The 10,139-nt window shown below is 54.4% G+C and overlaps 1 protein-coding gene across 1 annotated transcript; it reads left to right on the plus strand.

Moving 5' to 3' along the window:
• The first annotated feature begins 814 nt into the window (after window positions 1-814).
• Window positions 815-9,831, plus strand: GASK1A (golgi associated kinase 1A). The gene is made up of 4 exons (XM_010214316.2): window positions 815-1,357; window positions 8,289-8,411; window positions 8,940-9,043; window positions 9,618-9,831. The coding sequence occupies exons 1-4, from the start codon at window positions 863-865 to the stop codon at window positions 9,829-9,831; spliced, it is 936 nt and encodes a 311-aa protein (XP_010212618.2). The 5' UTR covers window positions 815-862.
• Window positions 9,832-10,139: the final 308 nt, after the last annotated feature.

Here is a 10,139-nt window from a genome sequence, read left to right on the forward strand (position 1 = left end):
GGAGCTCTGGCCGGAGCGGCGTGGGGCAGGACACGTGGGGCGAGCGTGGCTGCAGCTGCAGGCACGGGGAAGGTGGGGATCGAGCCGGTGTGTCCGTACGCCGCGGTGAAGCTTTGCCTCTCTTGCCCCGCAGGCCCAGCGACCGTGGCGGAGGACGGGACTCAAACACCCGCCGGCAGCAGCGCTCGCCCTCCTGCTGGCCCTGGCCCTGCTGGCGCTCGCCCGCTTGCCCCCACGGCCTCCCAGCAGCGGCAGCCAGGCCGCCTCCCCGGAGGGGACATCGCCGCGGCCTCGGCTCCGTCGGGATGCGGCGGCCCCGCATCCAGGGGGCTTCGCCATGGGCCGGCAGCTCCCCTGGCCCCATGGTAATGCGGAGGAGCTGAGCAGCCGGCGTGGGCCGAGCCAGCGGCCGCCCCGCAGGAGGAGGCGGCACGGGAACATCCTGCTCCGCGCTGAGATGGGAGAGGAGCATCGTGGCCATGTCCGCCGGCGGGACACAGAGGACGGTGGTCGCCTCCACGGGCTCCAGCAGCCGCTGGCGGCCCCTTCCTCTTCCAGGCGGCTTCCCAGGAAGGAGGGATGCTCAGGGGTGGTCAGCGGGCCCCTTTCCAACGCTTCTGCACCCTGCAGACCTGGCGTCCAGCCTGGGCGGCCTCCTTCACATGAGCCTGGAGCACTGCTCCTGGGGGCAGGCAACGATGCTACCTCGCTGCATCCTATGGAACTGCGTGTGGGAAGAGGGTCAGTGGCCACGGGGAGGTGTCCAGAAACACTGGGCCACGTCCCCGATGCCCCGCAGGAAGGCAGCCTGCGGTTCGGCGAGGAGATCCCGCCTTGGTTTTCTGCCGACGACGTGCAGAAGATGAGGCTGCTGGCGGACGGCGAGGTGGTGTCCAAAGCCCGCATCCCCGCGCACGGCCAAGTGCTGCGCGTGGGCTTTCGGGCAGCCCCAGGCGCTGCCGGGGCCGGCCCGGACGGAGACTGCCTCGCGGGGCTCTGCGGCCTCATCAAGCGTCCCAGCGACCTCTACGAAGTGCTGGCGTTCCACCTGGACAGGGTGCTGGGGCTCAACAGGAGCCTGCCCGCCGTGGCGCGCCGCCTCGGCAGCCGCCTCCTGCCCTACCGCTACACGGACGGCGCGCCGCGGCCCGTCGTGTGGTGGGCGCCGGACGTGCGGCACCTGGAGGACGCCGACAACGACCAGAACTCCTTCGCCCTGGGCTGGCTGCAGTACCAGGCGCTGCTGCGGCAGCGCTGCGGCGCCGACGGCTCCCCCATGGCGCCGGGGCGAGCGCCATGCGTCGGCGTCGCGCACGCCGAGTGGAGCCGCCTGGCGCTCTTCGACTTCCTCCTGCAGGTAGGGCCCCTGTGGCAAGGGCTCGGCCTCACTGCCTGCCCATGCTCCCCCGGAGAGGCCGGGGCTGGCGGCAACTCGCTCCATGAGCGAGTTGCACCAAGGTGTCTTGAGAGGACGTCCAACAAGGTGTCCCTCATAAGTGCTTTCACTCTAGGCTTCCTGCCTTTGGGTCCTTCTCTCTTTACCTGATCCCCTCCCTTTCCCTAGCTCATGGGAGCTTAATGCTGATGAGCTCCCTACCCCACGTCAACCACAGCCCAGAGGCCTCCCAGCAGGTCCCAGTGGGGGCCCAGGCAGCGGGTGGCCCCAAGCACGGACACAGCAGCATTGCTTGAGCTGTGTTTGCCTGGGGAGCCCTGCTCCATGGCAGGACTCGGGGAGAATCACCCACTTCTGCGGTCAGAGCCATGCTCGCATTTTAGCTGGCTCCCTGAGGCGTTCGTGGAGGCCGACGTGCTGCTGATGGGGGCCAGAACAGGCTTGCCCCTCGCAGGGGTATTGGTGCTACCTGCAGTGAGAGCAACCCTCAGCAACCCTGCGCCAGAGCAGGATTTGGAGGTTGCTGGTTTTGGTGGGCGGTTGCACCTTCTCTCTGGGGCTCCAAGCTCCTGCTGCAGTGAGGCCCCGCAGGGCAGCAAAAAGCAGATTTCAGTGCCAGATCCTTCGTCTAAGCAGCGGTGATCCATCAAAGCCAAAGGCACCGCTGTGATTTATGCCAGCCTAATGTCCATCCCGCTACCTGCCAAGATCATTAGTGAAAGCCCTCCGGATAATTCAATTTCCCGGGAAAGCTGAGCGTGCCCGCAGGCTGGGGCTCCTGCCGATCTTGTTGGCTTTTCAGCCTGACAGGTTCCTTAATTCTGTTTTTTGACTAGTCAATCCACAGTTGGTGACCAGAAAACAAGCAACCTCTGGTCTGCCAGAGGCACTGGGAGCCTGCAATGCATCCTCAGGAATCGCTGGCAGCGGATGCTGGGGAGCGGTTTGGTTTCTTCTCCTCACCACCGCCACCTTCACCCAGTGGCACCACCACAAAAGCCCTCGGCACACCTGGGCAGGGGGTCCAGGAAATCTGCACGCACCACCCCGCGCGGCACCCTGGCCCGCGTGCTATCCGGAGCCTCTCCAGGTGTGTCGCCCCAGGGAAGCTTGTGTTTGTACAACGCATTTCTCCATGGCACGCTGGCCTCTCTCCAGGGATCCAGCAGAACAGACAGAACTGGAAAGTCCTTCTCCGAAGTGCTGCTTGGGTTCACTGTGGAAAGCAGGCAGGGCAAGGGTGCCTCGCCATGCACCTCGGGTAGATATTTACACCGGTGTGCCCCACTGCTGCGTTTCCAGCAGCGTTTTAGGCAGCTGATTCAACAGCCAGTCCTCCACGCCAGGAGAAGGTGAGGAGCACCAGGGAGCCTGGAGCGGGACCCGCCAGGTCTCAGCGCCATGGGCCGGCAGGCAGGGGCTTGTGCCTCCCTTGTCCGCTCTCTGCTAGACAAAAACACGGCAGAGAAGGGTGGCTTGGAGCAATGCCATTTTTCGGCTCTGCTATCCCAGCCTGCGGGATGTCACCGTTTCACAAGTTCTCCAGGCTTCAAGCACAGGCAAAATCTTTATAATAATAATAATAATAATAATAATAATTATTATTATTATTATAATAATAATAAAAGCGTTACCATTTGAACGCTTTCCTCTATCTCTCAGCACAGCACAAGAAGGCACAAGTCCATTTTTTTTTCTGAAGTAGGTTGTCTCGAAACGAAAATATCTTCCATTTCCCACTCCTAGATGCTAATTTTCTGGAGGCTTCGGGTTTAATAATTGCTGCCTTGGTTGTGGAGATGGAGGTTTTGTTCTCCCTTAGTGCTACATGGAGCATGAGACTGTTGTGCTGACGCAGCTTGGCCAAGCAGCAGCTCAGCACCAACTAGCAAATCAGATTAACCACCCCTTTCTCTCCTCCCCCAGGCAAAATCCCATCGAGTGCGACAGAAAGACTGAGTCCCCAGGGAAAAAAAATGGGTTTTATGAGGCTTTTTTTTTCTCCAGAGTGTTGAAACAGTGAAATGATAAATGAAAGAGCAGTCCGCGGGATTTCGCAGTAACTCCAGTGGGATTCTTCCCATGTGGAAAAGTCACATAAAGGTAAAAAGGCACAAAGTCAGCAGGTTATTTTAGAAATGAAATGCCATCTTTCCGAAATAGCTTTAGCATCCCACAGTACTTAGTGGAGAATGAGCAGCTGTGAATTTTGAACTCTCCTGCATAGCTCAGAGCGAGGCATTGAAATCTTTATTGTTTTCTACTAAAGGCCCCTCAATTTTGGCTTGTTTTTTACTAATTTCTCACAGCCTTTTCCATAGGAAATACCCCCATTATTGGTAGGTTCCTGAGCACACAGGGGTGCAGATGCCTTCCCTTCCCTGTGCCTGCCAATGGCACAGACTGTGACCCTCCATCCCCTTGACACAAATTTGGCTCCTCTTGTCTTAAACTCAGCCCTTCAGCACAGGCAGAAAAAAATGCTGCCAAGAATAATTTCTCAGAAAGAGCACATGGCTCACTATGGGTATGGCTATTCGCTCAGCAGGACCCGAAAATGTGGCTTAGCTCCTGTCGGGCAGCGGTGGTGGCATTTGCCTGCTTGGTACTGATCTTAACTTTGGGTCGGTCAGTGGTTTTGAACAGCGCTGCTGCCTTTGATTTGGCTTGACAACATGCTCTTGCTTGTTCTTTTCCTTGCTCTGCTGGCCGGGAGCCCAGCCTGAATCTGTGGTAAATGTGCTGGAATCCCATTAAAACATAAGAGGTTAAAATAATTTGGTCCCAGTCCTGCTCCTACTGTTGCTGAGCGCAAAATTCCCATTACGTTGCAGGGCAGCTGATTTATGTCCAGCCAAGACTGAATCTGGCATGTCTGAGTTTGTCTATAGAGGCAAACCTCTCATTACAAGGCTTTACCACAGGAAAAACTCAGAAGCAGCCTGTCAAAAAGAAGCAGCTGCTGATTTTGTCTCTAAAAAGGACCAAAAATATTGGCATGTTGACTCTGAAGTCCTTCAGCAGTGTTATGTCCTCTTCTGGGACACCCTTTACATTACAGCCTCTTTCCAGACGGCTGTGCAGGGTCTTCACAGTGGAAATTCCATTTCTTCAGTAGAAATGAGAATCAGCCACAAAACTAATTGCCTGTGAAAACCATCCGGACAAAATAAAGGACTAATCCAATACTAAAAGAAAGCGCAGAACCCTGTCCTCCCACCACACAGACACCCTTGACTTGCCATCCTTCAACAGATACAGGCAAAGAATAAGCAGAAAGCTTCCAAAATGCCTTTCAAGGCGGCCCGGCAAAGCCTGTCCTAGCCAAGTGAAGAGGGAGTATGAAGATGCCTTGTCTGGTTCGCCACTCTTCCCATAACTTCCCTCCTGCATCCCATGGAAGCAAAGTTTTCCTTGTGAAAACTGCCCCAGGCCAAGTGAGTGCTTGGAGGCTCCCAGCCAGGCAGAGCTTCGTGCGGGTTCTGATAGCGCTGCCATCCTCTCCCCACTGTGACCTGCTCGTGTGACTCTCCTGTCCTTCAGATCCTGCCTTGGAGACTAAAAGCTTTTTGACCCAAAGTTTGCTGCATGGTTTCGCAGAGCCAAGCGCGATTCAGGCCGGAGCCTGGTGTCCTCTCAGCGCTTTTCTTCCAAGCATCCTTGCCCTGAAAGTAGCCTGAACTGAGGCCCCAGGAGGATCCAAATCCCCAAACAGAGGCTGCTCAGGAAACCTGCTGCTGTGCATTGTGATGAAGCCTTTAATTCAATAGTCACATAATTATTTTCTCTGCTTTCCCATAGGATGAATATACAAGCCCTTCTCTTCCTTCCAGTGCCTTTCAGAGCTCTTTGCTGACAGACAAGGAATGCAGAAGACGATCCAAAGCCTGATTTAATGGCTATAGGATTTTCTGCCCTTCTGGCTCCTGGATGAGCCCTGTCTCCCACAGTTCAGTCTTGCTCTCCGATACTTGGCGTCTCGCCACCCAGCCTGGGCTTGCATGGCTTTCTCCCCAGCTCCCACATCTTTTCAGTGATGCAAGAGTTAGACACACACTTTGGTGTCTTGTTTGGGAACTTCAGTAATGAAGAATGATACCCTTTCTTGTCAGCCCTGCGCAAGTACAAGCCTCATCCTTCCTGTCTTTCTCTTTATGTCTGGCAGAAAGACCAAAACAAATGTCTGGAGTTTCATTACCTTTTTGACTCCTTAACTACTTTCAGTCCTCAGTCTTCAGGATTTAATGGTCCCGGCGGATCCAACTGCATCCTGAGTATGGCAAAATACTTTAATGTGGTTTTGTATTGTGATTTCCAGTGTTTCCTTTCAAGCAGGAAGTTGGGAGAAGTAGTTGTCAGCACTTGGAGAACTGGTTCTAGTCCTGGCTATGCTCCGGGACCTTGTCTCAGGTCTTTGAGTTCCCTATCTGTAGGATATTGCCCTATTTCACTGCATAAGGAAGGGCCTAAATAGGCGGTGCTTATAATGGGCTTTGAACTCATTGGTTGGAAAATGACTTCCACATATCTTTGTTTTATGCCAGGAGGATCTATTGTGCCACTCATTAAGGCCATTTTGGCTCTGATGAGTGTGAATGAGTATAAGTGACACAAGGAGAGTCAATGAGTCAGTCACCACATCAGAGATGCTCTCAACATCTCAACAATTAGATAGTCCATCTTCTGGGGACACGTCTTGGACACGTCCAAGCTGGATTCAGCCTCCAGCTCATACCTGTGCTGGTCTGACAGGCGCTTCCCTTGGTTTCCTCAAAGAGCCCCCAGCAGTGGGAAAACACCCACATCCCAGCGCGTGGGAAGGAGCGGCATTGCGTATCCAGCTGGGCACACAAGAACCAGCCGGGCAGGGTGGTTGGTTTTTGACGGACACATGGTCAAAGTGGAGTTCCACCTTCAGAAAAGAAGAGAAAGGGCCGAAAAAAAAGCAGCCCATGCGTGTGGTTATGTTAATGTATAGTAAGGGAAGCAGGGCATCGTTTTTGCAGCACATGTGGCTATCAGTGCCAAAAGGTGGAGACATCCCATAACAACATCCCATAACAGCTTTCTGCACATTCCGTCCATGAATACACAGAGTTTCCATCTTTCTGCTGCGTGAGCACATATGAGGTCTCCATAAATCATCTCAGATTTTCTTTATGCTCTGTACAGTCTAGTAATTCTTCTATGATGGAAAACAACATGGTAGGTGAGAGAAATTGGTGTGCTGTGCTTTCCAGTACCAAAGCAAAGGAAATGCAGAGAAGAAATGTTGTGTTTTCTTTCATTTCAATGTTTTTTCCTGTCAAAAGACGGTAGTGCTTTAACTGGTGAGTCTACCGGAGGAGAAATATTAACCCTGAGTGCTTCATTATATGTCAGGAAATACAGGGAGTTGTTAAGGAATTCTGGCAGGGGACTAATCTCACTTCCAAAAGAGTTATGAACACAACAGGCAGGGAAATCAAACTTTGTGCTTCACGCACCCCTTCCCCAGTGCCTGCTCAATGCTGGGGACCAAGGCTGAACCCGCGCAAAGCGCAGCCCTGCTGTAATTGCCAAATCCTGCTCATTACCAGGCTGAGAAGAACACAGGCCCCTTCCATGGGCCTCTTGGCTGCGGCCATTTGTCACCTGTGGACCGATGACCCCAGGCTTGCCTGGGACGAGCCCCAGCCCTTCCCGGCGGAGCAGGAAGAGCCCAAGGAAGCGAGTAGGCCGCAGGCCTCGGCACCGCAGCCGGGCCCTTCGGCGCCCTCACCCCGAACAGCCCGAGTTGCCCCCTTCTCCCTCCCGGACTTGTGCAGGGAAGTGTCGTGTGTCTGCAGGACATACGCGCACACAAATATATGTATGGATGCATGCATATAATACACATATAATACATGCATATATATATTACTATACATATAATAAATACAACATAATGTAATATATATGCACATATATAGATACCTATTTTTATAGGCCATCAGAGCTATTAAACTAACAAAGCTAAATGGCTATCAAGGCAGGATCATTAAAGCTGGATGAGCCTTGTTTTAAGGTGGGCTCCCCTCCTTTCCCCCAAGGGCACGGGTGGAAGTGCTGTGCAAGGGGCTGGAAATCCATAGCAATCTCAGGGCCGAACTTCTTCTACAGGTCTCCTCAGAGGGGAGGCAGCCCTTTGGCTTTGGATATCAATGTCCAATAATTTAATTACTGCCAGATGTCTCTGCCTCATGTTCCTTCCAGCGGTGAATGCCTGTTTTGCTGGTTCAGGGTTGTTGCTAGCAGGGATGTCGATAACTCTGAGTCTAAACACATCACAGCCTTTCAGTCAGTAAATTCAGAGATTTGCAAATGAAAGAGTTGCTGGTGACGGCTGCCGGCTGCCGTAAGGGAAGGAGCAGGGACAGGCAGGCGCTTGCATTTTGCTTGACAGCCTCAGCGACAGGGAGGTTTAACAGTGCCTGCAAAAAATTAAATGCAAATATAGTTAATGCAAGTTTTCATGGCCTAACTTAGGCACCATGCATGCTCTGTGTAAAGCATAAATTGCTTTTTCTGTTACTGATCCTTTTCCATTCCTCTTCTGTTCACTGAGAGCTGTTAGGTTACTGGTAAGGATGGATTAAACTGCATACATGAAAAGGGAGCCAGCTGAAACCATCACCTGGTGAAGCAAGACTCAGCCTGAGGAAGAAAATCTCTTTTTCTGGTTTCAAATATTAGATCCTCCTTTTGATTTTATTTATTTGTTCGTTTTCATTCCCTGCTGTGTACCTCTCCCCTTGGTGTCAGCTGGAAGCAGGCTCCATCTGCACCAGTACCGAGTGCAGAAACGCCGCTGAAACGCACAAAAGGCGACGGGAGCCCCTCGCCCGCTAAGGAGCCCGCGTGTCTCCCGCAGGTGCACGACCGCCTGGACCGCTACTGCTGCGGCTTTCAGCCGGAGCCGGGGGAGCCCTGCGTGGAGGAGATGCTCCACGCCAAGTGCCGGAACCCCGCGGAGCTCGCCTTGGTCCACATCCTGGTAGGGCGCCCCTTCCCTGTCTCCCTCGGGTGACGTCCCAGGGGTTGCGTGTGACGGAGGGGCCAGCTGGAGCCGCTGCGCCTACGGCATCGTGCTGTGAGGAGCACCAGCTCCTCACCCCAGCGGTGGGAGCTTTCTCCTACTGCGAGAGCGAGCGGGGGGCTGCCAGGGAGTGTTGTCCCTAGACAGCAACAAACCCCATAAAATGGGGAACACGAGGGGAAAGGTGTGTGGCAGCTGAGTCACAGAGGTGCAAAGCTGAGCGCTATATGCAGTAACCGGGCACGTGGCGTGGAGGCCTGCATGGAGGGTAATGTGGCCATTGGCTTACGGGCCTAAGCGCCGGCACTGCGGGATGCTGGTGCTCCCCCACTGGGAGGCCACTGCCTGCCCTTCCAAACGGCGATGCCAAGCCCCAGGCGCGCTCAGAACACTCCTGTGTGCCCCCCAAAAAACCCCAAAAAACAACCCACCAATCTCCTGAAAAGGCACCTGTGATATGAGGACGTTTCGTCCCCTCGGCTCCAGGTGCGGAGGAGCTCGCCGTCGCGCCTGGTGTTCATCGACAACGCGGGCCGCCCGCAGCACCCGGAGGCGAAGCTCAACTTCAGGCTGCTGCAAGGCATCGATAGGTGAGCGGAGCTGCTGCGTCCCACAGACCGGGGCTGACACTGCGGCGAGGACGGAGCAAACGGAGGTCCTAGTGTGGAAAAAATTGGGACAAGGGAGGAGTGAGGCTGTGCGTGCTCGTGTGTGCTGCCAGTGGATGTGCCTGCCGTGCACCAGCCCGGCGGCCAGCGCGCTCCAAGGCCCCGCACCTGGTTTTGTTCCTGCTCATTGGCAGCTGTGCAAAAACAACAAATAATCAGACATTTTGGCATTTCTTGCACCATTTCTTGCCTGGCGCGTATTTGATGCATTATCGGCCCATTGACTTGGTGCTCGTTTGGATCCATTTCTAATTAATCTGTCCTGCGGCCGTGCTGCAAGTGGGGTTGGTGCGTGAGGCACTTTGCTTGGGCACCAGACAGCTTTGCATATTGCTCCTCACACCTGCATGTCCAAGCAAAATGCCCATTTGCAGCACGATTCCCATACCATGCAGAGAGGAAAGGAACCCAAGCCCGAACATGGGGAAAGGGCAATGCTCTCCTCCCTGCCAGACTTCACCCTTCTCTTTCTCTCTTTCCTCATTTTCTCTTCCAGCTTCCCAGAGACGGCCGTGGCCATGCTCAGGTCGGGCTGTTTGCAGAAGGCGCTCCTGAAGTCTCTGTACGTGGATCGGGAGTTCTGGGAGAGCCAGGGCGGCTCCGAAGGCCTGCGACCTTGGCTGCAAACGCTGGAGAGGCGCGGGCAGATCTTACTGCGCCACATCCAGGAGCACAAGCTGACCGTGTTCAGGGAGACATCATCACTCTAAACCACCCTCGCCCCGAGGCGAACGTACACCTTGCAGCCACGGATATACCTCGCACCCCTCGGTTTTTATGATCTGAAATGGAGCATGGGAGCATTGGAGCATTGCTTCTTCAGAATTTTTTTCCTCCCCCTTTGGTAGGATGCCCTTTTCCAGGGCACCCTAGACAAGGGAGCCCAGGAGGTAGGAAAGAGGAGGCGGACACTGCTCCTGAAATACCCCACCAGTGGTTGGCCAAAACGTTAACCAGTATTCGTTAAACAACAGTCTCCACATGGAATTTGCAAAGGAGCTGCATTTCAGTGAGATTT

Source organism: Tinamus guttatus, unplaced genomic scaffold, assembly GCF_059628265.1.
Source record: "Tinamus guttatus ecotype Peru unplaced genomic scaffold, ASM5962826v1 Tinamus_guttatus_pri_ptg000115l, whole genome shotgun sequence".
Lineage (NCBI taxonomy): Eukaryota > Metazoa > Chordata > Aves > Tinamiformes > Tinamidae > Tinamus > Tinamus guttatus.

What these genes read in the sequence shown, in the direction of transcription:
- GASK1A (XM_010214316.2), top strand. Translation starts at nt 863, where the DNA reads ATGAGGCTGCTGGCGGACGGCGAGGTGGTGTCCAAAGCCCGCATCCCC. An exon ending in TCTTCGACTTCCTCCTGCAG is followed by an intron (nt 1,358 to 8,288) that starts GTAGGGCCCCTG and finishes TGTCTCCCGCAG; the next exon opens with GTGCACGACCGCCTGGACCG. An exon ending in TCGCCTTGGTCCACATCCTG is followed by an intron (nt 8,412 to 8,939) that starts GTAGGGCGCCCC and finishes CCTCGGCTCCAG; the next exon opens with GTGCGGAGGAGCTCGCCGTC.